The sequence below is a fragment of the Pan troglodytes genome, chromosome 1 (assembly GCF_028858775.2).
Source record: "Pan troglodytes isolate AG18354 chromosome 1, NHGRI_mPanTro3-v2.0_pri, whole genome shotgun sequence".
Taxonomy (NCBI): domain Eukaryota; kingdom Metazoa; phylum Chordata; class Mammalia; order Primates; family Hominidae; genus Pan; species Pan troglodytes.
Genome location: NC_072398.2, coordinates 110281162 through 110308311, shown reverse-complemented (window position 1 = coordinate 110308311; position 27150 = coordinate 110281162). Strand labels below are relative to the sequence as shown.

At 41.5% G+C, this 27150-nt stretch overlaps 2 protein-coding genes and 1 pseudogene across 10 annotated transcripts in view; all 3 read right to left on the bottom strand.

Moving 5' to 3' along the window:
• LOC129137512 (notch homolog 2 N-terminal-like protein A) overlaps window positions 1-2357 on the bottom strand; it is a 30406-nt pseudogene extending 28049 nt beyond the window's left edge.
• On the bottom strand, window positions 1658-26878 carry LOC112208004 (leucine-rich repeats and immunoglobulin-like domains protein 2). Of its 8 annotated transcripts, XM_054669658.2 has the most exons (11): window positions 26790-26878; window positions 26295-26375; window positions 24794-24865; window positions 24588-24656; window positions 17276-17439; window positions 14467-14787; window positions 12262-12543; window positions 10163-10612; window positions 8598-8747; window positions 5510-5800; window positions 1658-2902 (listed from the first exon to the last, which is right to left on the bottom strand). In XM_054669658.2, exons 4-11 carry the CDS (start codon window positions 24632-24634, stop codon window positions 2793-2795), a joined length of 1815 nt encoding a protein of 604 aa, XP_054525633.1. In that variant the 5' UTR covers window positions 24635-24656; window positions 24794-24865; window positions 26295-26375; window positions 26790-26878; the 3' UTR covers window positions 1658-2792. The 8 variants fall into 8 exon arrangements, with proteins under 8 accessions (XP_054525633.1, XP_054525617.1, XP_054525627.1 ...); XM_054669642.2 differs by having other exon boundaries at window positions 1658-2896; window positions 26295-26839; XM_054669652.2 differs by lacking the exons at window positions 26295-26375; window positions 26790-26878 and adding an exon at window positions 21301-21427 and having other exon boundaries at window positions 24794-24815.
• The window catches only part of LOC129137511 (sortilin-like), a 57741-nt gene continuing 56887 nt past the window's right edge, over window positions 26297-27150 (bottom strand). For both annotated transcript variants that reach the window (XM_054669815.2, XM_054669809.2), the window contains exon 9: window positions 26297-27008. The gene's annotated coding sequence lies outside the window, so the exon portion shown is untranslated. The remainder of the gene's footprint in view (window positions 27009-27150) is intronic.

Here is a 27150-nt window from a genome sequence, read left to right as displayed (position 1 = left end):
AGATGCTGTGTCCTCACATGGCTGGAGGGACAGAGGACAAAAGGGACCAGAGCAATCCTTTCAACCTCTTTTTTAAGAGCACTAATCCCATTCATGAGAGTGGAGTGTTCATGCCTTATCACTTCCTAAGACATATTCCTAAAAGGCCCCACCCTGTAGTACTATAACACTCGGTATTAAGTACCAATGTATGAATTTTGAAGGCATACATACATTCAACCATAGCATAATTCAAAAAAGGAGAATGATAAAGGCAGAAAGCTCTTCATTAAGGCATTATTTATAACAGTCTAATATCAGAAACAGCATAACTATGCAATAGTAGAATATTTTAAGTAATCTATGGTCCTACTAATATTATAAAATATTGTACACTCATTAGAATAATAACTATGTACTTTCCCTAAAAACATGGACAAATATTTACTAAGTGAAAGAAGGAGAATATAAACATATACCTAAGCTGTAATCGTAATTATGTAAATAGATATTTAATATATATAGATAATGACTAAAGGGAATTTGGAGAAATTAAAACATTTGTGCTGTAGCAGTGGTTATATGGGTGAATATTTTTCTTCTGAAATCTAACGCAAAAAAATTGTTCTTTTGACAATAAGTATAATTTTTAAAACAACAAGGAAATTTCTCTTCTCAAGAATATACCCATGTGTGTAAGAAAGAGTTGGTGTTTGGATTAAAAGATGCATTTTTTAAAGAGTGGGGAAAAAATGCAACACATTTTTAATATTGAAGATCCCTGGGTATTCTGAGTAATCTACATAACTTTCTGTATTTTTCAAATGTTTTTACAATGAATGTGCTATAAACTTTTGAAAAAAGTTATTTTAAAAATACATGAACGTATTTTCTAGCGTCACTTCTGAGACCCCACAGCTCACCTAGTTAGTGCTATCATTTCTTGAATCCAGTGAGCTGCCTGTAGACAGAGTTCCTCTCCACAACTCGGTAGCCCATAATTTGATTTGAGACAAACCTAAATACAGCCCCAACTTTGGTAGGAAGGATGGGAATCTGACTCTCCCTGCCTTTTCTTCCCCCCCATCAGAGGCAACAGGATATTCTTTTCAAGACAGGTGGCCTGTGAGCCTTGTCTAAGATCAAACTGGACCTTGAAATTTTTCCTGGTAACATTTTGAGCTCTGGAGCAGTGTGGTCCTACCAATAAATCAAGTGTTGGAGGAGTCTAGACTAGGGGCTTTTTAGACAGTTCTGCTAAACCTTCAACTGTTTTGTTATCCTCCCCTCCCCACCCCTACTTTGTACTAGTATGTAGGGGAACCAATCCAAGAGATAACAGACACATGACAGGTTCCCCCAAGAACACAGACTCCCCACAGTCTCACCAATACCCAGGCATGCCAGGTTCTTCCTGAGTTAAATGCCTAGGAGGCCTGAAAGAATAAATTCATCCTGGAGAAGTCTTGTGGGTCGTAGCTTTAGAAATTCAGGGAACATATCTCTGGGGCCATCCAATGGAGAACACAGCCTGTATCAGAACCTTAGCAGAGACTTTGGGCCTTTTGGGGTCTCAAATTTATCATCTCTGAAACAAGTACAACGAAATTAACATTGCCACATGTGGGCACTATAAAGCCTTTTTCAAATAAAAAAAGGTCAGTGATCGTGCTAATAATAACAGTGATTATGTCATTTAATAAAACGGTCTCATTTGAAAGCTAAAAAGGAGCTTCAGGGTGGCAAGCACTCTAATTATAGTATGTCTGCCTTGTTTAAATCTTGATACATAAGTACATGGTACAGGGCCTGAGGCAATGCCATCTCCAAAAAGCCCTTTTCCATGATCTTAAAACAGTCACAAGGGAGTGTCTAGGTCCTGATGGCTACTGTCTTGAGGCTTTTCTAGTGTTCTGGGAGTCAGGAAGCTTCTCCCTCCTTGAAGCTATTGGTAGAGCCCAGTTGCTGGCGAAACTGAAAAACGAGGAGGTAGAATACCCTAAAACAGGAGATGTCTGAGATACAGGCAGCTAATAGGGCTGTAAGGTTTTGTTGGGATGCTTCCCTTCCTGATGAAGGGTCCTGTCCCTGGATTAATGGTGAAACTGGCATGTCACATCTCTAGGAAGACAACACCGTGTTCCATGACCACGTAGGGCATACATCTGCATTCAGCCGGGATTGCTCCTAAACCTTCCTAGACTCCATCTCTGGCTCTGGGGTTACCTGTGGGTGGGGCGATGCAGACACACAAGAAAACCTCCTCTACAAATTCTTCCTGTAGTTGGTTGATTGTATTCTAAGACCTTCGTTGGGATGGGCGAGGGACGGGGCTTGGTACGGCGTCCTCTAAGCTCTCTGCCCTCTGCCGTCATCATTCATCTGAGCCAGCGAGAGAGGGGTCGGGGAGACGCGAGGGTGGTCCAGGGGGCGTGCAACCTGGGCCGATTCTGCCCCAGCACACTGGTTGTCGGGAGCCCCGCCTCCGCTCGCGGTTGACAGCTCAGCTGGTGCCGAGCAACTCGTGCCAGCCAGTCGTGTCTCAGCCTGGAGAGTGCGCGCACCGCCGCCCGGGCAGCCGCTGGCTCCAGCTCACGAAACAGCCCTGGGCGCCGCGCCGCTCTGAGTCCAGCCTCCTACTGAGAACAGTCCCTCCCTTGTGCGGGTCGCACGGCTAGCCGCAGGTTCGGCCACGTCAAATCCATTTTCTAAAAAAGCAGGGAGCAGAGCTCTCTCTTCGCCGCCGACGCAGAAAGGAGCTGGGGAGGAAAAAGCTGCTGCTTTTTGCGCTGGAGATTCGTGGGCAAGGCTTCTCATTTTCCCAGTTTCAAGGAGACTCGCTTGAACCCGGAAAGCGGAGGTTGCAGTGAGCCGAGACCGTGCCACTGCACTCCAGCCTGGGCGACAGAGCGAGACTCTGTATCTCAAAAAAAAAAAAAAAAAAAAAAAAAAAGTGAGCCTAACTCAGATACTTGCAGGAATGGTTCTGGCAGGAGTAATTGATCTAATGTGGGACATGAAGTAGTAAATGCAAAATTAATTAATAAGTCTCTGCCCAGATTTCATCCTGAAGAGTTTCATGCGCCCTCACTACCATCTTGAATGTTTCAAGTCCTACTAAAATTAAAATCAAAAGCATGATCCTGTAACCTGTGGGACATAATCTAACGTGGGACATTAGATTATTCGCTCCTGCCAGAACCATCCCCGGGAGTATCACAGTATACTTTGCCTTCCTCTGTAAACCTGTAGTTCTCACCTCCTACCCTGTCTTTTTTTTTTTTTGAGACGGAGTCTCACCCTGATGTCCAGGCTGGAGTGCAATCACTCAATCTCAGCTCACTGCAAGCTCCGCCTCCTGGGTTCAAGTGATTCTCCTGCCTCAGCCTCCCAAGTAGCTGGGATTACAGGCGCCCACCACCACGCCCAGCTAATTTTTAATTTTTTTAGAAGAGATGGGGTTTCACCATGTTGGCCAGGCTGGTCTCGAACTCCTGACCTCATGATCCACCCGCGTCAGCCTCCCAAAGTGCTGGGATTACAGGCGTGAGCCACCATGCCCAGCATGACCTCCTACCCTATTCCAGTGCTCTTCCATGTCAGGCTGACAGAAGGATGAAAGCTGATGAAAAGCTTGGATGGACAGGAAGACACACATGCTCAGCATTACTCTTCATGATTTAGAAAGAGTTTTGTTTCAAATGCCAAGTGGTTATCAAATGCCTAATCTATACAACATAATGTATATTTCTTTTCCTGGGCCATGTGAGACAGGGGACACAAGCCCAAAACTGCGTTCTCACTTATGACCTTGATCATACCTCATAGAAAAAAACACCCGCCAAGTGAAGCTGAAATTAAATGTTTACCTGCTAGAACAGCAACAAAACAAAACATTTAAAACTCTTCTCAGCCAGGCATGGTGGCTCACGCCTGTAATCCCAGCACTTTGGGAGGCCAAGGCAGGCAGATCACGAGGTCAGCAGTTCGAGACCAGCCTGGACAACATGGTGAAACCCCATCTTATAAAGATACAAAAAATTAGCCGGTTGTGGTGGCACATGCCTGTAATCCCAGCTACTCAGGAGGCTGAGGCAGGAAAATCGCTTGAACCTGGGGAGGCAGAGGTTGCAGTGAGTTGAGATCACGCCACTGGACTCCAGCCTGGGCAACAGGGCTAGACTCCATCTCAAATAAAAAAAAAAAAACTTCTCAGTAGGCCGGGCACGGTGGCTCATGCCTGTAATCCCAGCACTTTGGGAGGCCAAGGTGGGTGGCTCACCTGAGGTCGGGAGTTTGAGACCAGCCTGACCAACATGGAGAAACCCCATCTCTACTAAAAATAGAATATCAGCTGGGCATGGTGGCACATGCCTGTAATCCCAGCTACTCAGGAGGCTGAGACAGGAGAATTGCTTGAACCCGGGAGGCAGAGGTCCTGGTGAGCCGAGATGACATCATTGCACTCCAGCTTGGGAAACAAGAGCAAACCTCCATTTCCTAAAAAAAAAAAAAAAAAAAAAAAAAAAAAAAAAAAAAAAAAAAAAATCTTCTCAGTAAAAACCATCACCAAATTATGCCCAAATTTTATTATTACTATTTTTTGGAGACAGAGTCTCACTCTGTTGCCCAGGCTGGAGTGCAGTGGCACGATCTCAGCTCACTGCAACCTCCATCTCGAGCTTAAGTGATTCTCGTGCCTCAGCTTCCCGAGTAGGTGGGACTACAGGCATGCACCACCATGTTAGGCTAATTTTTGTATTTTTAGTGGAGACAGGGTTTCCCTATGTTGGCCAGGCTGGTCTCAAACTCCTGACCTCAAATGATCCACCTGCTTTGGCCTCCGAAAGTGCTAAGATTACAGGCGTGAGCCACTGTGCCCGGCCCCCCATATTTTATTCTTTTATTTAAATAAAGATCGGAGAAAAATTAAGACCCTATATGATACCAGGTGCGGTGGCTCACACCTGTAATCTCAGCACTTTGGGAGGCCAAGGCAGGCAATCGCATGAGGTCAGGAGTTCATGACCAGCCTGGCCAACATGGTTAAACCCCACCTCTACTAAAAATACAAAAATTAGCTGGGTGTGGTGGTGCACGCCTGTAGTCCCAGCTTCTTGGGAGGCTGAGGCATGAGAATTGCTTGAACCAGGGAGGCAGAGGTTGGCATGAGCCAAGATTGCGCCACTACATTCCAACCTGGATGACACAGTGATACTCTGTCTCAAATAAATAAATAAATAGCCTGTATGAAACCTTTTAAAAGCTTTTTGTGTATGGCCTCTGAATTTTCAGTAGTGTGATCCTGTTACCCCCACAAAAGTTGTTTCCATCCTATAGATGAAGACTTCTTTGTAACTCTAGTATGCAGAAATCTCTGGCTATAGTTTATACCATTTAACAATGGCCAGTTACTCCTATATACCCATCTGCTTGCTTCCTGTCAAATGAGAGCACTACCTATATGATAGAAGGAAGAGTCAATTAGACAAAAGTAAAAACAAAATAACAACAAAAATACATCCCTTACCACCGCTCATCTGAGTGGAGGGAAGTTTCTTCTCACTTATCCTCTCATGGTTGGTGGGAAAGGCAGATGGCTCTCTGTTGGCTGACGGTATCAGGCTCTCTAGGGCAGTAGTATCCTGGGGAGGATGTACTAAATATGTCTCTTTAGGCATTTGGACCATGAGGCTGGACAGTGTCTGATCAAGAACGTCCTCCTCAGCAATATAGGTGTATGGACAGTATTCTCGGGTCCTGGAGTAGATGTTGGCATTGTCATAACAATCTGAGCAAATCACCCAGGTACCAGTGCCACCTAATAACAAGAAAAAGAATCTAAATATCTTTCTGTTAAGGAATTATTTTTTGCCAATCATCAGTTTTCTTCAAAAGTTGTCATCATCACTGCTAGCATGTATTGAGCACTTACTTTATAAAGTAGGTGAAGTTTCAAGCCATTTCTGTGAATTGATTCATTAATCCTCACAACATCCCTATGAGGTAGGTATTATTATTATCCCCACTTTACAGATAGGGTAAACTAAAGCACAGAGAAGTTAAGTAACTTAACCAAAGTCATACCGCTGCCGGGTGCGGTGGCTCACGCCTGTAATCCCAGCACTTTGGGAGGCCGAGGCGGGCAGATCACAAGGTAAGGAGATCTAGACCATCCTGGCTAACACGGTGAAACCCCGTCTCTACTAAAAATACAAAAAATTAGCCAAGCGTGGTGGCGTGCGCCGGTAGTCCCAGCTACTCGGGAGGCTGAGGCAGGAAGATGGCGTGAACCCGGGAGGCGGAGCTTGCAGTGAGCCGAGATCACGCCACTGCACTCCAGCCTGGGCGACACAGCGAGACTCTGTCTCCAAAAAAAAAAAAAACAAAGTCATACTGCCAGAGTGAGGAGCAGAAACAGCCATTCTGGCTCCAGAGCCCATGCTCTTGAAAACTACACTGAACCATCTCTGTCTATCGTGGATAGACAGATCATGCCCAAATTAAGGGAGCAAGATAAGGCTGGTACTGTGCTACAAGACACATGCTTGGCTTAAGCAAACTAAGTCAGAGAATAAGGAGTTATGATGACTTCACTTCATGAAAAACCATGTTACTTTCATGAGTCAAGAGGTTAAGTAACACCAATTGCTACAAGCATCCCTAGGGAAAGCTTCTGACAATGAGAAGTCCTGCCTGACAAGTACACGGTTGACAGAAGTATAGGTTTAACAATGAACTCCCTGGATTATTATGTGCTTTGAAAACTGAATGATGAAGGAGAGAAGAGAGAGTGAGAAATAAAGAGTGAGTTACTTATTCAAAATCATGCAACAGGCCAGGAGCAGTGGCTCATGCCTGTAAGCCCAGCACTTGGGGAGGCCGAGGCAGGTGGATCACCTGAGGTCCGAAGTTTGAGACCAGCCTGGCCAATATGGTGAAACCCCATCTCTACTAAAAATACAAAATAAGCCGGGCATGGTGACAGATGCCTGTAATCCCAGCTACTCAGGAGGCTGAGGCAGGAGAATCGCTTGAACCCGGGAGGCAAAGGTTACAGTGAGCTGAGATGGTGCCATTGCACTCCAGCCTGGGTGACAAGAATGAAACTCTGTCTCAAAAAAACCAAAAAACAAAACAAAAAAAAATCATGCAACAGAATGTTAGAATTGGAAGACAGTGAAAAGTAATTTAGTTTAACCCAGAAAGCAGTGTTATTTCCCACATACTTCAAAGAACAGACTTTTAAGTATTCTTTTAAAAGTCAGAAATGCCGGCCAGGTGCGGTGGCTCATGCCTGTAATCCCAGCACTTTGGGAGGCTGAGGCAGGCAGATCACAAGGTCAGCGGTTCAAGACCAGCCTGACCAACATGGTGAAACCCCCGTCTCTACTAAAAATACAAAAATTAGCCGGGTATGGTGGCGCACACCTGTAATCCCAGCTACTTAGGAGGCTGAGGCAGAGGAATCGCTTGAACCTGGGAGGTGGAGGTTGCAGTGAGCTGAGATCGTGCCACTGCACTCCAGCCTGGGTAACAGAATGAGACGCCTTCTCAAAAACAAAAAAAGAGTCAGAAGTACTATATTTTTCATGAAAAGCCAAAATCCAATTTATCAATTAGATAAAGTTCTGTTGACACCCAGCCTAAAAAAGTCTCTGAAGAAATGGAATAAATCTTCCATTTGTATAGTATTTGAAGTACCACACAGATTTGCTGAAAAGATCTGTGAGACTCTTGGGGGAAGTGCTTTACAAATTATTGTCTCTTTATTTAAAAATTAGAAAAGTAAAGCTCAGATCTTAAGTAACTAGCTTCATGGTCACAGAGCTGGAAAAAGGAAGAAGTATCAATTAAACCCAATTCTTCTGTCCCTTAATTCATTCAGTTCTGTCACTCCCTATGGGAGCGAGGCTATGAAAAGGGTGGAGGGAGAAGAACTCTGTGTATGGGTACGCATCTCTACGTGTTGGGATGTCAGGTTCATTTAATTAGAGAACTCTTTACATCTCTCTGATGTTCTCCAGTATATGCTGAGAACCATTGCTACCATTTGTTGATTTCTTTTAGAGGTGGGGAGTCTTGCTATGTTGTCCAGGCTAGAGTACAGTGGCTATTCATAGGTGCACTCACAGCACAATACAGCCTCGAACTCCTGGCCTCAAGTAATCCTGCTTCAGCCTCGTGGATAGATGGGACTACAGGCATGCCACCATGCCTGGCTCCTAGCTACCTTTTAAACTTTACTGAATGTCTACCTGTCAGGAAGAGAAACCGGCCTCCCTTGGATGTGGTCTGAAGGATGCCCACGCCTGAAAAGGGTAAGAAAGAGATACCTGAAAAAAGTTTGCAGAATATCCCTTTCCTATAATTACACAAGTTTGGGAGCCTCTGATGTGTACTCTGATCTCTTGTTTAATGTGTTTCTCCACTCTGTAAGATGATTTTCATATCCTTTTAAGACTTTAGTCAATTTTCATCCTATTTTGCATGTGGCTAAATGCTTTCATTAGGTATCTTACTTTAAAATATTGCTTCAGATTAATGGAGAAACTACACACTGAAAAGTAAACTCAATAGAATAGGCTAAAATTGTAACCATAAACAACAGTCATTACCGTCAGTGCCTTTGTGTATATATCCATTGGCAGGAGGCATAAGTTGCTGATGACTGCCTGCCTCAGAGTTGCTGTAGCCTTCCTGTGGCTGAGACAGCGTTCCTTGGGAAGACAAGTAGCTGGGAATGTCTGCAGGCAGATTGAGCTCCTCTGTAAAAGAGACATTTTTAACTCTCAAAGGTAGGCAGTTGAAGCCAACACTCAGAAGACTATTTTGCAAATGTGTTCCACTTTGATACTATTAGCAAGAAAAACTGTACGTACCTAGGACCGCAACAGCTCTTGGTACTTCCCCTAAAACTATTTCTCACTAGAATTCTTCTCAAAGTTTCACTTTAAAAGTTTCATTGAAAGAAACAAAACCTAAAGGTTGAAATCTTATCTACTGCCACGCTTTCATAATCTATCTGCCTAGATTTCTTTTCTTGCAGGATTCCAGGGTGAGAGGTGTAAAAGACTGACCTCCATGATCCAGTTTGATATTCAAGGGAAAAAAAGAGACTGATCTCAATCACAAGGGCTCCACTCTTCCTTACAGCAAAATTATGATGAAAAGGAGCCTTAGACATTAAAGAGAATGCATCTGTAATGCGTTTTTAGAAGTAAAGTTTGGCCGGGCGTGGTGGCTCACGCTTGTAATCCCAGCCCTCTGGGAGGCCAAGGTGGGTGGATCACAAGGTCAAAAGATTGAGACCATCCTGGTCAACATGGTGAAACCCCGTCTCAACTAAAAATACAAAAATTAGCTGGGCATGGTGGCACACGCCTGTAGTCCCAGCTACTCAGGAGGCTGAGTCAGGAGAATCGCTTGAACCCGGGAAGTGGAAGTTGCATTGAGCCAAGATCATGCCGCTGCACTCCAGCCTGGCAACAGAGCGAGATTCTATCTCAAAAAAAAAAAAAAAAGTATTTACAAATTCTTAAAATTGGTCAGACGCAGTGGCTCATGCCTGTAATCCCAGCACTCTGAGAGGCCAAGGTGGACAAACTGCTAGAGCCCAGGAGTTTGAGACCAGCTTGGGCAACATGGCAAAACCCGACTCCACTAAAAATATAAAAACTTAGTCAGGCGCGGTGGCACATGCCTATAGTCCCCGCTTCTCAGAAGGCCAAGATGGGAGAATCACCTGAGCCTGGGAAGTCAACGCTGCAGTGAGCCATGAAAGTACCGATACACTCTGACCTGGGCATTACAGTAACACCCTATCTCAAATAAACAAAATTCTTTCCTCAAAGAGGTTCTGTTATGAACCTATTCCTCAAAGAGGTTCTGTTATATCAAAGAAGTTGAACATTTTAACAACAAAAACTCCCTTCTATCACATATCAGGTAATGTATCACAGCTCTTCAGTTTTTTGAGGGGGAAGATGAGGTCTCGCTATGTTGCCCAGGTGGGCCTTGAACTCCTGGGCTCAAGCAGTCCTCCCACCTCATCCTCCTGAGTAGCTGGGAGTACAGGCATGTGCTACTATGACCAGCTCTCAGTTTTTTATATTGTACAATTAATCCTATACTACATTCTTGACTGAAGTACAAGCCATAGGTGTCATGTGGGTACACTTACCTGTGTTTGTGATACTATAGTCTTCATTTTTCCTTCTCATGTGGTAAATAACAATGACCCAGATCAAAGAAGTGCCAACAACACAGCAGACCACAACAATGATGACAATGCCAACTGTGGTCCAGCCATCATCTTCATGCCCAATGCTACTCTGGGAAGAGTCACAATTGGGGGATGAAATGACATTTAGGTAAATGTGGCCACGTTCTGTCCCAAGGGTGTTAGACATAATGCAGGTATATTTCCCAGCATCTTCTAGCCCGGCATCTACAATGATGAGAAGCTGATTGGCTGCAGCAAAGAAATGTCGTTCTGTCACCAGCAAAGGCCCATCATCTTTAGTCCAGTTGAGACGAGGGGCAGGACTCCCTCCAGCTATGCACTGTAACACCGCAGTTTCACCTCGGGTTACTGTCTTATCCTCCAGGGGTCTAATAAATGAGGGTGTCTCTAATAGGAAAACATTTAAAAAAAAAATGAAAAGTTAGGCAATTTTATTCCCTAATTCCTACTGAATTAGACCAATGGGGGTATAATAAAATGAGTAATTTTATATACTCATGGGAGGATTAGAAGTTAATGTTTCAGAACAAAATCCTGAAAAAAGCCTCAATCTTTTCTCGATAATTCCAGCTTAGGCAAGCTATCCTAAGAAAGAAGTTCAGGGCAGCTGCATAGCTGGAGGGGGTGAGCAGGGGTGACCCATTAAAAAAGACTAAAAATAACTTAAAAAAAAAAGAAATTCAAAGATTTATACGCAAAGATGTTTACTACAAAATGTGTAACTTTAAAGAATAAAGAAAAATATTTTTAAATCTAGCAGAAAAATGATGAAGTAAATTATAGTCACATGATCTTTTACAAAGACTTTAATAACAAGGCAACTTGTGGTACAATATTAAATGAAAAAAATGTAGGTATATTTGACTACATAAAAGTGAGAGGGGAAAGTCTAGAATATGCTAAAATCCTTAAGTATTTGAGTGACTTTCCTCCCCTTTTCCTAATTTTCTGTATATCTTAACATTTTAAAACAATAAATGACTTATTTTTCTAAGGCTGAGGCAGGCGGATCATGAGGTCAGGAGTTCGAGACCAGCCTGACCAACATGGTGAAACCCCGTCTCTAAAAAAAATACAAAAATTAGCTGGGCGCAGTGGTACATGCCTGTAGTACCAGCTACTCAGGAGGCTGAGGCAGGAGAATCACTTGAACCCGGGAAGTGGAGGTTGCTCTGAGTCGAGATTGTGCCACTGCATTCCAGCCTGGGCAACAGAATGAGACTCTGTCTCAAAATAAATAAATAAATAAATAAATAAATAAATAAATGACTTCTTATTTTTCTGGTTATACAAGTAAACAATACAAACCAACAAACTTAAAAAAAATAATAATAATAACTGACATCTAGGAAAATAGAGAACTGGAAAGTAGAATTTACCCTGGATTTCAGTTCCATGAAGAAAAGTATTGTAATAAGGAAGAAAAAACAAAACAAACAAACAACAACAACAAAAAAAACCCAGGCTAGCAGGGGAAAATTTTTAGGAAAAAAAGGCATTTTACCAGAAATAGGGTTAAGAAGAACACACTGAAAAGGAAAGCAGAAACTCTAACCAGAAAACACATCTTTTTTTTTTTTTTTTTGTATTAAATTTTTTTTGAAAATGAACTAGGAGCAAACAGTTAAATAATCTTAGGTTCCTATCAAGCAATAAGTGAAGCAGCATCAAATGGCTGGGATACTCCTAAAAGAACAGTGGAACTCTCAATGCAAACTCACTGAATAGTAAACACACCTACATGAAACAGAAACCTTACAGAGAGGGACTTAAAAAGATAAGCTGATAAAGGAATTTGAACTTTCAATTATTGTGACAAGGATGCCTACCTAATTTTGCCCTATGTATTTTCCCACATTTCAGTTATCTGACCCACTAATTCCTAGACTGACATAACCTTGCATAAAACTGTGAAATAAGATAAAGATCTGAGAATCACAGAGGTAATCTCAAACTTATTTTTCTTGCTCATTAAGACCAAGAGTAGCTCCCAAAGACTCCAACAAAAGCAGGGACCCACGGAGCAGTAAACGTACCTAACACTGTTAGGGAAGCATTTGCTGAGAGACCTCCTGCTGTATTTTGTGCCATGCAGCTATAGATTCCCATATCTTCTATTTTCACATTGGCAATAAAGAAGACGTCATCCTCGGGCATGACGTGCATGCGTCTTTCTCGAGCCGCAGGAAAGTCAGTACCACCATCTTTCTGCCAGGAAATCTGAGGTGCAGGGTGTCCCTCTGCAGCACATTCTAATCTGGCCATGGCACCAGTGCGAATAGTCAGATCCATTGGCGTTTTCAGAAAAGATGGCATCTCTGTTTCCAGAAAAATCACCAAGAAAAAGTGGGCAAGGGAACAAAGACACATATATGCATACAAATAGGCATGAAAGAATCTAGTAGGCAAGACACCCCCTAATGTTCCATTTCTTTGTGAAGACAGGCTCTCTGATTGAGAGTGAATATAGTTTTATAAATTTAAAAAAACAAAAACAAACTTTAGAGATAGGGTCTTGCTCTGCTGTCCAGGCGGGAGTACACTGGCGCAATCATAGCTCACTGCAGCTTCAAATTCCTGGCCTCAAGCTATCCTCCCACCTTGGCCTCCCAAAGTGCTGGGACTACAAGCCTGAGCCACAGCACCCAGCCAAGAGTGAATATGGTTTTGAGAACACCTTTTCTTCCAGAACCTCAGAGTATTTGGAGCACACTGATGACTCTGTCTTCTAGGATGCATGATACACTTAATCATCAGCTGGAACTAGGGAAAGCAGAAGGCCACAAACCTTCTTTGAACTTCGTATTTTAGAACCTGGTATTTACTATGACTCTCTCACTTATGAAGCTAAATGATGCTTCCCTGGGAGGCTGAGGCAGGAGAATCACTTGAAACTAGGAGGCGAAGGTTGCAGTGAGCTGAGATCACACCACTGCACTCCAGCCTGCATGACAGAGTGAGAGTCCATCTCAAAAATGTTCCCAAACCAACATCTACAAAGCTATCAAGGAAACTGCATGCTAAAAAAAACTTATGCCTTCAAAAGTATCATTAAAAAACACAGAAGTGAAACATAAGTAATCTTTTGGTTGTACAAACCCTAAAATGTTGTAGTTATTCAATTTAATAGGCAATAGATAAATCAAGCTGTTTTTAAGAAGCTTTTGCAGGAAAGAAGAGTATTCATTTTTAAAATGATCCTGTGTGGAGTGGAAAACCAAACACCATATGTTCTCACTTATAAATGGGAGCTAAGTATGAGTACACAAAGGCATACAGAGTGGTATCATGGACGTTAGAGATTCAGAATGGAGAGGGTGAGCGGGGGCTAGGGATAAAAAACTACACATTAGATACTATGTACACTACTCAGTGATGGGTGCACTAAATTCTCAGAATGCACCACTATAATTCATCCATGGGAAAAAAACTCACTTGTACCCCAAAAGGTACTGAAATAAGGCTGGGTGCAGTGGTTCATGCCTGTAATCCGAATACTTTGGGAGGCCAAGGCAGGCGGATCACTTGCGCTCAGGAGTCTGAGACCAACCTGGCCAAAATGGTGAAACTTTGTCTCTACTAAAAATACAAAAATTAGATGGGCCTGGTGGCGCACATCTGTAATTCCAGCTACTCGAATTACAGGAGACAGGAGAATCACTTGAACCTGGGAGGCGGAATTTGCAGTGAGCCGAGATCATGCCACTGCATTCCATCCTGGGCGACAGAGCGAGACTCCATCTCAAAACAAAAAACAAGAGAAATTAAAATAAATAAATAAAAATACACACACACACACACACACACACAAATGATCCTGTGTAACTACATTTAGACAATGATAATGACCATTAGACCCAAAAATGTCCTAAATATTCCCAGTTATTAGAAGGCCCATCAGGAATAAATTTCATAGTTATCAAGAGAGATTTATGGTTCTGGAATGAAAACTGAGAATTTCATAAGAATGTCTTCAAAAGCATAAACAGCAGTGAAAGTAGCACATCTCCTAGGGGGCCACAGCACTTACCCTTCAACCAAAGACCAATTAGAGACCATAAGTGGGCAGACTGACTAATCCAAAAATCCCACCCACTTGATAAGTTATCACAACTCAAAAGACAGTAACAGTAAGAGTCCTACTTAAATGTCAGATTTAGTCTAATTCTCTCAAGTGATTCAAAACTGAACATGAAAAATCCTTCTAAACTAAAAAAAAATCAAGGAGCATAATTCCTTACCATTTACAGTCAGTTTGGCTTTCTGAGAATAATTAGAACCAAAGTGATTAGTAACAATACACTGATATTTTCCTTCATCTGTGAAATTCACATTGAAAAGATGTAAGATACTAGTATATTCCAGAGCTTCTCCAGCTTGCTGCCAATAACGAACAAAATTCTCAGTATCCACGTCATACAGGATTTCACTGTCTTTGCGCCACACAGTGGACATGGGTGAATCACTGCTGCTCACTGCAGTGCACGTCAGAGTCACATTCATGCCTCTTAGAGCAATTATGGTTTCAGGATGTGTCCTTATCTGTGGCTTGAGAAAATCATCTAAGGGGAAAAAAATGCATCCGTAGCCAAGTCAGTTATTTATTTTTGCTTTAGATTCAATTTTAAAACAAATACTATAAAATTGTGTGTTCTGTTTACAAAGTGGCATATTAAAGTTGAAAGAGACTACAGAGCTACAGTCCAATTCCCTTGTTTAAAGATGGGGGAAATGAGGCCCAGAAAATTCAAATGACTTGCTCAAAGACATGTCAGTCAGTGGCAGAGCCTGGACTGGAACTCAGGTTTCCTGACTTCAGGATCCAGCACTTTTCTACTAGCCCTTACTGTCACCCGTGTGCTCAGAATATATTTCTCAAGCATTATCAGTTATTGGGGAAAAACAGAAACCTTATATTAGGATTTCAAGACAAGTTCTACTTCTATTACCCCTTGTATATATGTATGTGATAGATAAACATGTATATGGCCAGGCGTGGTGGCTCACACCTGTAATCCTAGCACTTTCGGAGGTCGAAGTGGGTGGATCAACTCAGGTCAGGAGTTCGAGACCAGCCTGACCAACACGGCGAAACCCCGTCACTTCTAAAAACACAAAAATTACCCAGGCGAGGTGGCGGCCGCCTGTAATCCCAGCTACTTGAGAAGCTGAGGAATGAGAATCACTTGAACCCGGGGGGTAGAGGTGGCTAGTGAGCCGAGATCACGCCACTTCACTCCAGCCTGGGCAAAAGAGCGAGACTCTGTCTCAAAAAATATATGTATATATATAACCATTATCCTTTCTGAGCCAATATAAAATGGGGGGATTATGAATGATTTATATTTCACAGAGAATACCTAATAAAACAAATTATTTGAAAGCATTTTGTATGTGCACAGGTTTCACCTGAAGTAGTGAAAAATCCAAATAGGTCAAATGTCCAGCTGAAGATTGGCTTAGGACTGGCTAATAAAATATGGATTCATAATTAATAATGTTATTGGACTGATTGAGAGAAGCAGGTATATAAATTCTTAACCAGTATCTCCACTGGATAACATTTCATTGTGCCATAAAAGCAGTTAAGTGGAAGGGGAGGAAGAAATATATGGTATGTCTATATTTAAAACTAAGTAAAAAGGGAATGTGTGGCAATGTCAGCAGAATTTAACCTTTACTAGATTCTGTTTTCTTCTTTAAACTTTGTAAAAAACAATGGATGTATTTTGTGAGCCCGAACTTCCAAGTGTGTGTTCCGTTCCAACCATCTTTAAGTACATTGTGAAAACAGATTTGGCAATATATAGGTACTCAAATGATCAGAGATACTAGGGATATCCAACATAGATACACTGATCTGAAAGTTCTCCTATGTAAAGCTAAGAATCAGTCATTCCACTTTAAAGAAAAAAAAAATTGTTTTTTTGAGACAGAGTCTCACTCTGTTGCCCAGACTGGAATGCAGTGGCACAATCTTGCCTCACTGCAACCTCCAACTCTCGGTTCAAGCGATTCTCCCGCCTCAGCCTCCAGAGAAGCTGGGATTACAGGCATGTGCCACCACGCCCAGCTAATTTTTGTATTTTTAGTAGAGTCAGGGTTTCGCCATGCTGGCCAGGCTGGTCTCGAACTCCAGACCCCAGATGACCCACCTGCCTCAGCCTCCCAAAGTGCTGGGATTACAGGTGTGAGCCACAGTGCCCGGCCTAAAGGACATTTAAGTGTAAAGGAAAATTTTCCAAATTGAGAAAGAATAATATAGAAGTATACTTGAAATTGTCTGGGCACGGTGGCTCACACCTGTAATCCCAACACTTTGGGAGGCAGAGGCAGGCAGATCACCTGAGGTCAGGAGTTCAAGACCAGCCTGGCCAACATGGCAAAACCCCGTCTCTACTAAACATACAAAAATTAGCCAGGTATGGTGGCACACGCCTGTAATCCCAGCTACTCAGGAGGCTGAGACAGGAGAATCGCTTGAACCCGGGAGGCAGAGGTTGCAGTGAGCTGAGATCGCACCACTGCACTCCAGCCTGGGTGACGCAGCAAGACTCCATTAGGAAAAAAAAAAAAAAAAAAGTATATTTGAAATTATAAGTGCTAGAATCAGGACAACTTGTCTATGACTATCTCTCTCCCCTCAAGGAAAAAACAAAACTCTGCCACTTTAATGTTATGAAACCACACAAAAAATATGAAACACACAGAATCAGTATATTCATACATTGCTGGTGACAACTTTAAACTAGTGCTATCTTTTTGGAAAGTACCTGGTGGCACTTTTCAAGATCTACTAAAAATGTTCATATAAAAAAACTCATATTGCTTGATTCAGGAATCTGACTACCAAATACCTAACCTAAGGTTAACAGTCCCTCTAAAAGAGAAAAGCCTTCATTCATTAAAATGCCTGTGATCATTTTTAATGGCAATTAAAACTGTATGATTACAAAAATTCCTAGTGGAAAACCATTCTGGTTTAATTTTTTTAATTCTGTTAAGATTATAAGTGTGTAATATATAAAATTTTAAAACAAAAATACAAACCACAGACAAAATCTTTCAGATCCACATTCAGGATGCTTTGCCCTGCTAGCCATTCAGGGTGTGCACAGCTTACATTCACAGAATGTTGAAAGTTATTATCAACCAACCATTGAAGTAGCCACTTCAAATGGCAGTCACAGAGCAAACTGCTTGTGTTCAGAATCCTGCAGGAAAGAAAAGAGGAAAAGCATCCTTTGTTTTACTTTTCATTCTAAACGTCTTCAGTATTAAAACCTTACCACACACCTATCCATTATTCTTGCCAAAAACATTTAACATAAATCATGAGAAAACAAATTGAGACTGTCAGCCAAAATTCTTTAAATATATCAACCTCATGAAAGACACTAAAAAAAGAGAGGGGAAGAAGGGTGGCCAGGGATCTGTTTTGAAGACGACTAAAGAATCATTACAATAAAATGAAATGTGTGATCCTTGATTGAAAAAAAACATCTGCAAATGACTTTTTTTAACATTGGGGAAATCTGAGTATGGACTCTGTATTAGTTAATATTACCTTATCGATGTTAATTTCTTTGGGTGTGGTAATGGTGATGTCTTCGTTAGAAAATGTACTTGTTCTTAAAAAATACATGCTGAGATATTTAGAGGTGAAGTGTCATCATGGCTGCAACTTTTAAATGGTCAGCAAAAAAACTGTGCATATATGTATATATATATATTTGTGTGTATGTGGAGAGAGAGCAAGAGATAAAATGAGAGAGGAGGAGGGAGGGAAATAGAACAAATTCAGCAAAAAGTTAACAATTGGTGAATCTAGATAAAGGGTATAGGGGTGTTAATTGTACCTTTCTTTAAATTTTTGAGGTTTAAATTTTTCCCATGAAAGTATGGGGAAACACTTACTATATATTGGAGCATTGAGAGATCTTTGTTGTAGACAACATATAATTATTGTCAAATTATTTTCATCAACACTAAAAACACTTCAGCACTAGGCCAGGCTCAGTGGCTCACACCTGTAATCCTAGCACTTTGGGAGGCAGAGGCGGGCGGATCACCTGTGGTCAGGAGTTCCAGACCAGCCTGGCCAACATGGCGAAACCCTATCTCTACTAAAAATACAAAAATTAGCTGGGCGTGGTGGATGGTACCTATAATCCCAGCTACTTGGTAGGCTGAGGCAGGAGAACTGCTTGAACCCGGGAGGCAGAAGTTGCAGTGAGCTGAGATCACGCCACTGCACATCAGCCTGGGCAACAGAGTGAGACTGTCTCCCAAAAACAAAACAAAAAGAAAACCCACTTCAACACCGTGCAATGTGTAATGCAATCTAAACTAAGAGCACTGAAAAAGTATTTGTGGTTTATAACCCTGTAAAACATATCTGAAAAATCAGTATTTTCTCTCAATGACCCCTTAAATGTCCCATCCACTTAGAAGCAGGGAAAGTAAATGATTTTGAGAACTTGCTTTATGTGCATGATCAAATCCTTATCAAGTTTAATGTTTGGCATAAAGTATCTAAGATCTGATTCCACAGAAATTTCAATTTTAACTCTTTTTTTTTTTGAGACAGAGTCTCGCTCTGTTGCCCAGGCTGGAGTGCAGTGGCACAATCTCGGCCCACTGCAACCTCTGCCTCCCGGGTTCAAGCGATTCTCCTGCCTCAGCCTCCCAAGTAGCTGGGACTACAAGTGCGTGCCACCATGCCCAGCTAATTTTTGTATTTTTAGTAGAGACGGGGTTTCACCATATTGGCCAGGATGGTCTTGATCTCTTGACCTCGTGATCCACCTGCCTTGGCCTCCCAGATGCTGGGATTACAGGCGTGAGCCACCACGCCTGGCAAAGTTTCAATTTTAAGAATGAAAAAAATTGACTTACATTGTTCAACTGTTCAAAGTTGACATATTGTTATTAAACAAGAGGGGCACTGGTAAAGATTACTATGCTTTTATAATGCTTTAACAAGTTTCATTGAGTAATTTTTTCTCTAACAGTTGGTTTGAACAAACTGCTATTGCAGGAACTTTAATGCAACTGTGTTGTGAGACAGGAACTTGCTGTGTTGCCCAGACTGGTCTCCAACTCCTGGACTCAGAGGATCCTCCCACCTGAGCTTTCTGAGTATCTGGGATTACAGGCATGAGCCACCACACCTGGCTCTAATGCAACTTTTTTACTGAGAATTGTTGGTTGCTTTTGGTTACTTTAAAAGTCATATTTATAATACTTTTTAGGTCAACATTTATTAAAATCTCTCTATACTTTTCGGTATTCCCCACAAGGCTTTGCATCAATAATAGGAGGTGTATGAAAAACTTGCATATAAATTTTAAAATACTTTCCATTAAAGTTATATAATTATAGTAGAAAATTAGAAAGTACCACTAAACCAAGAGGGGGAGAAAGCTCCTCAAATCCTCACTACTCAAAGACAACCACTAGCAATATTTTAGTATAATCTATCCACACATTTGTTGAGAGAATACCGTATACTCTGTTAAGTACTTGTGGTCAGGATTTGGTTAGTATATGAAGAATGGAAAGAAGCAAAAGACATAGAAGTGAAGGAAGCTACTGTGAATTAAGTTTCGTCTGTGGCCAGGCACTGGGCTAAATACTTTATTTATTTATTTATTTATTTATTTTTTGAGACAGAGTCTTGCTCTGTCACCCAGGCTGGAGTGCAGTGGTGAGATCTCAGCTCACCGCAACCTCCACCTCCCGGGTTCAAGCAATTCTCCTGCCTCAGCCACCTGAGTAGCTGGGATTACAGGCACATGCCACCACGCCTGGTTAATTTTTGTATTTTTAGTAGAGACAGGGTTTCACCATATTGGCCAGGCTGGTCTCGAACTCATGACCTCGTGATCTGCCCGCCTCGGCCTCCCAAAGTACTGGGATTACAGACATGAGCCACCGCGCCCGGTCGAGGTAGGCATTTTCAATTCCATTTTCTAGAAATGGAAACTGAGATTTTGGAGGCATTCAGTATCACGTCTAAAATAAATGGTAGAGTTAGGATATGAGCCCAGGTCTTTTGAGTCCAGCTTATATTATACCTAAGAAAACATAAATTGGACGAGGTCACTCCTCTTTTCTAAAGATACAAAAATTAGCTGGGTGTGGTGGTGGGCGCCTGTAATCCCAGCTATTCAGGAGGCTGAGGCAGAACTGCTTGAACCCGGAAGGCAGAGGCTGCAGTGAGCTGAGATCGTGCCACTGCACTCCAGCCTATGTGACAGAGGGAGACTCCATCTCAAAAAAAAAAAACTTTTATTTTGCCATGATGTGTAATCTTATGGAGGCTGAAGAGACATCTAGGGGCTGTCTGGATATCTCCAAAGCCCATCTGAGTGTAGATAAAATACTTAGTCTATTTCCAATTGTTCTTTTTCCTTTTCAACCCAAGTCATTACTTTTGGGAGTCCCCAAGTCCCCTGAGAGATCCCCAGGAAGGGTGGGGGGCCTACAGTCCCAGTGACAAAGAGTCCAGAATGAGAAGGAAAAAGTCTAGCAGTGGGTGGACAGATGGATGGAGGATGTAAGAATTTGAAGGAAGTCATATCAAAGGGCTCAAGGGAACTGGAAGGAACATTAAAGGTGGTAAGAGGAGGAATAAGGAGCAGTAGCAATGGGAAGAAAGACAGCTTACAGGATGCGGTCTGGGGAGATCTTAAGTATTCCAAACAGGCCAATAAAGGTCCAACAAGGAGGAGGTGGACAGAACCAGTAGTGGAGCAATATAGTTAGCAGGGGCTCAAACAGAGGGGATTCAGATGCCAGAGAAATTGCCATGGGAGAAGTAGGATCCATTAGAGACAACAGAGTAGCCTCACAGAGTTCCAAGGACTTTTAGTCCAGGGAGTCAGGGAATAAACTCCACTCAGGAAAGAGAGCCAGGAAGAAGACCTTCAAGCCCAGGAGGTACCTTTCAAAAGAAGTCTGGCCTCTAGCCCAACTCCAGAGAACATATTCACAATCTTGAGAATCGAAATCTTTCCTTACCAGCTTCAACAGATGTTTGTCCAGAGCAATGGTTCGTTAGTCTGACTCACCATTGGATCCCCGATCTATCAGTCAGGAGTGAAGACAATGGCTTCAAAGGTGCACACTTGGGGTCCTGGGTGAGAGGTCTGGGGGTCCAATGATGAATCTGATCCTATCGGAGTCACAGCACCGTAACTGTTAAATAAAAAATTACTCAGTGATACTTGTTAAAGCATGGTAAGGTAGACGTTATTCAGGATCATCTCAATAGATATAGGGACCACGGCAATGTGATGTTGCAGCTGGGGAGAGAGACTGGGTTCGACTCAGTGAGGGAGAGACAGTAGGGAAACAGCAAGGGCAAGTATAGCCAAGGAGCAAGGTGGGTTTGCTTTCATCCCACTCAGTGGATGTGAAATTACTAAAAAATAACATCCAGAGTAAGGAAGACTCTGGCTAAACCCTAACAGGATTCTTGCTGAAGACAGGCCAGGGTGATCAGACATCACCTGGGAATGGTCTACAATGAGGAAGAGTTCTTGCTAAACTGGTTTTACAGGGTTTGTGCTAAAATTGGATTTTACACAGCTAGGCCTAGGAGAAGGTTTAAGGGCTTGCCTACGGGTTGGTTAAGCAAAGAATCTTTGTGACAACTCTCAAATTATTAAATGACTCTCTGAAGATTGAGACTGCAATATTTGCTTTGACCTACTGTTTAAATTTTATGTTAAACTGAGTTCTTGTAACAGTTAAAACTTTCTTGCCAGCTCTCAGGCAAAAAAAAAAGGAGGGGGGCAGAGTATACTAATTTGTAGTAAGTCACAACTTATAATTAAACTAGGGGGGCAGAGTATACTAATTTGTAGTAAGTCACAACTTATAATTAAACTAAGCCTATGAGAAATAACTCAAAATATCTCAACAGATCAAAATATCTACTTCAAAAATCTGGCAAAAAATAACTAATGATGATTTTCATAACATTTTAATTTTAGTTTTTATTGTTAACATTACTCAGCTTCTACTCTGTGCCAAGCTCTGTGCTGAGCATTTTCTCAAAACCCTCCAGTTTCCTAATGCACACAAGAAAGCAAAAATCCTAATTCCTCGTGGTCTATTATGATCTGCCTCCTAACTCTCTCTTTAAAAAGAAAAATATGAACATAATTTTATTGTTGGACCTATTAAAACTGTAAATTCGATATGCTTTTCAAGAACAACAAAAAAGGTAGGTTAGAACAAAGCAGTTTGGGGTAAAAAAAAATATATCTTGACAGGCCAGGCGCGGTGGCTCATGCCTGTAATCCCAGCACTTTGGGAGGCCGAGGCGGGCGGATCACGAGGTCAGGAGATTGAGACCATCCTGGCTAACACAGTGAAACCTCATCTCTACTAAAAATACAAAAAAATTAACCGGGCGTGGTGGGGGGTGCCTGTAGTCCCAGCTACTCAGGGGGCTGAGGCAGGAGAATCACTTGAACCCGGGAGGCAGAGGTTGCAGTGAGCTGAGATGGCACCACTGGACTCCTGCCTGGGCAAGAGCGAGATTGCATCTCAAAAAAAAAATTAAATTAAAAAAAAAATACTGGAACAAATGAAGAGAACGACTAATGAGAAATAAGATGATTAATATCAAAAAATTGTAGATATTTAATTATTCTACTCTGCTTAACTCTCTAAACTCATTTTACTTCCTACTCCTTGTGCCTGGAAAGCCATTCACCCAGTGTTCACATGGTTTGCCATTTCATTAAGGTCCTGGTTCAAATGCTGTATCTTCAAAAGAGTTTCCCCTCACTGCTTTATCTAAAATAGCAATCCCCACCACTCTTCATACCTTTGACTTAGTTTTTTTTTTCTTCAGTTGTTACCTGATGAGATATTATATATCTACTGGTCTATTATTTATCTTCCTCACTAGGATTTACTGTAATATGCTATGAGTACAGAGACTCTGTCTTGTGCACTAATGTTTTCATCATCCAGAACAGTATCCTACATAGCAGATTATGAATAAATATTTGAGTAAACAAGTTATCTCACTTTATCTTCACATAACCCTGAGGGAGGTGCTATTCCCATTCTGGGAACAGAAACTGAGTCGTAGGCTAACAGTTTGCCCATTATCACACAGTTGTAAGGAATGGAGTAAGGATTTGAACCTAGGCAGTTTGAAAACTCACACATTTCCAGTGCATCTCAAATTATCCATGGTAAGGACCAGTCTTTTAAATTTCCAATCCACTGCAGACTAATACTTTTATAAACTACAACAAAAGTGTCACAGTAATGTCAAATTGTTCTAAAAGTTTCTAAAGGCTTATTCTGCATTTCTATCCTTATCTTCTCATCAACCAGTTCTGCTCCACAGAGTATCCTTTGAGTAGCTTCCCAGGCAAGGCAAAATAATTTCTATAATCTAGTGGTTCTTACCCCTGACTGCATATTTGAATCAATAGAGTTTAAAAATAATACCAGGCGGGACCGGTGGCTCACGCCTGTAATCCCAACACTTTGGGAGGCTGAAGCAGACAAATCACCTGAGGTCAGGAGTTCGAGACCAGCTGGCCAACATGGCGAAACCCTGTCTCTACTAAAAATACAAACATTAGCCGGGTGTGGTGGCAGGCGCCTGTAATCCCAGCTACTCAGGAGGCTGAGGTGAGAACCGCTTGAACCCAGGAGGCAGAGGTTGCAGTGGGCCGAGATCGCACCACTGCACTCCAGCCTAGGGGACAGAGTAAGACTGTCTCCAAAAAAATATAAAAATATATAAATATAAATAATACCAATGCCCAACTAACCTCCAATCCCCTAGGGAAATCTCGAAACCAGTAAGAACAATTTTTAAAACTCATCAATGAAAAAGGGTATAAAATGATACATACACACACTTGTCTATTTTGACATTTTAGTAGTTTGAACAGGTTAGAGAACCGTCTCTGACAATTATACTAACTGTTAAATCACCTCGGAAACTATAAAACAAAATCACATAATACCTTTATTGTAACCCACACAAGGTGTTAAGAACTGGTAACACATGTTTCTGATAATCCAAAAAGGAACAGTAGGGTATACATAAAGCATAAGGAGCAGTGCTGAGGTCTCCTAATTATAAGCATTGGTAGAACAGGCAAAACAGAAGGTCTTGGTGCCACACACTCTGGGCTTTTCAATGTTGGCTATTTTAAAATTACCTCTAGCCGCTTAAATAACTGAGTATTAATACTTTCTTTTTTCCTGCCTGAACTGTGTGCTTTTGGAAATAACTTGGGTCACTCCCATCACACTTTAAGCACAACAAGCAGGAACAATGATCCAACTGGTGATTTTAAAAAGACAAGTTACTTACAGTTCTTTTAAATGAGTCTGAGAAAATGCATTTTCTTGGATAGACATTATAGCATTATTGTTCAAATCTCTGAAATAAAGAGAAATGAAACATTATCAGTCACCATTTCTATATCAAGTTACATAAACACTTTACATGGTCATGAAAACCTCTGCTAATAGCAAAGATTATTTATAGAGTAAGCAAAATGTATGCAAAATACTTACAGATGCTCAAGGGATTCAAGACCAATGAATGCTTTCTTTGTAATTGACTTAATCTGGTTTCCTTGTAAGATTCTGAAATATAAACAGATCTTTCTAAGAAAGCTCTCCACTAAACAAAATTAAATTCATTAAACATTTACCTATAAAAAGTGAAAATAAGCCTAGCGTACTTTTTTATATACTTAACAGCTTTACTGAGGTACAATTGATATACTAAAAACTACACATATTTAATGTGTACAATTTGATGAGAACGTGCATTTTTAAGAAAGTTATGAAATTTAATTATTAATCAATGCAAAACATAGCATAAAAGTGTCTATCAAGATGTTAAAGCTCAATGAGGTGAACAACCATCTTGACCACTGATAAACTGGTAATTTTCAGATGTTAAATTCATTATATTCCTCATGTCTCCATTCAGAGCAAAAGATTGTCAGATGAAAGAAATTCAGACAAGTGTGAACCTTTGGAGAAATTCTTCTCATGGGAAAAGATCTAAAATCTTATGTGAGAGAATGCTCTACTTCTGCTAGATAAATTACTCATAAATCTCCTACAATTAAACAAACTACAAATTAAACAGATTACCAACACATTACTCTACTTTCTCAATGCATTCCTTTTACTTGAATAGAAATTCTACTTCCATAAATAACTTCTCTTTAAGTGTCCACAGGAATGCTTTTTCAATAAAAAGTGCCCTGACAACAACAACAAAAAAACACAAAAACAAAAAAACTAGCTGGGCATGGGGGCTCATGCCTATAATCCCAGCACTTTGGGAGGCCAAGGTGGGAGGATCACTTGAGCCCAGGAGTTCAACACCAGCCTGGGCAATATAGTGAGACTCTGTCTCTACAAAAAAAAAATTTTAATTAGCTAGGCATGGTGATACACACCTTTAGTCCTAGCTCCTTAGGAGGCCAAGGTGGGAGATCACTTGAGCCTAGGAGGTTGAAGCTGCTGTGAGCTGTGATTGCACCACAGCACTCCAGCCTGGGTGACAGAGCAAGACCCTGTCTCAAAAAAAAAAAAAAAGAAAAGAAAAAAACCAGCCAAGTTCAGTGGCTCATACCTATAATCCGGGCACTTTGGGAGGCTGAAGCAGGCAGATCACGAGGTCAGGAGTTCAAGACCAGCCTGGCCAAGATGGTGAAACCCTGTCTCTACTAAAAATACAAAAATTAGCTGGGCGTGGTGGCATGCGCTTGTAATCCAAGCTACTCAGGAGGCTGAGGCAGGAGAATTGCTTGAACCAGGACCTAGGAGGCAGAGGTTGTAGTGAGCCGAGATCGCGCCACTGCATCCCAGCCTGGGATACAGAGTGAGACTCAGTCTCAAAAAAACGAACAAACAAACAAAGAAACCCCACAGAGCTCCCAGAGTGTCAGAAAGCTCAGACTTTGTAGCCATATGAAATAAACATAATTCAATCATATTTACAGCCGGTTCTTGAAAACATGCCTATGTAGACATACATAAATATTATAATACATACAGTTTAGTGAGACTTGTGAGTCCAGCAAAGGCTTCACTAGCATCTTCTATGGCCCATGAAATTTCATTGTTTCTTAAGTCTCTACAAAAATGTCAGAGAAAGACAGGTTCTATTAGTCAATACAACCATCACAACATTGAGCAGTATCCTGGTATGGTGATGTCAAGGTGCACATGCTAATTCTGATCCTTACTTTAACAGTTATTTATGATGAAGGCTCAACTCTGCTTCTTAAGAAATATCTGTAATAAACACGTAAGAACTGATTCTTATAAGCTAAGAATTAAGCTGGCCTTGGTAAATAAAGCAACCTGCTAAAAGTATTACTCTTCCAAGCAAAGAGCCCTTCATTATGTTAGCATATTAAAAATTATAAACAGGGTCCTGAAAAGAGCAGGAGGGTTTCAAGATGCAGGGTATATGGCTTATAAATCTGATTTCAGATTAACGGGATTTCTGGGTGACCCAAGCCTTCCTCTGGGACCTTGAACTTACAATGGCTGACAGAGAGTAATATCAATACAGTTTCATTGCTCAAGAGCAATTAAAGATGCCCCATGGGAAGCAAAAATGATAAACCCATGTGTTAGCGTGTCCCCGATCTATCAGTCAGGAGTGAAGACAATGGCTTCAAAGGTGCACACTTGGGGTCCTGGGTGAGAGGTCTGGGGGTCCAATGATGAATCTGATCCTATCGGAGTCACAGCACCGTAACTGTTAAATAAAAAATTACTCAGTGATACTTGTTAAAGCATGGTAAGGTAGACGTTATTCAGGATCATCTCAATAGATATAGGGACCACGGCATTACTTTGAATCTTATTCTCATTACTGTAGGTAGAAACCAGAGTTCAAA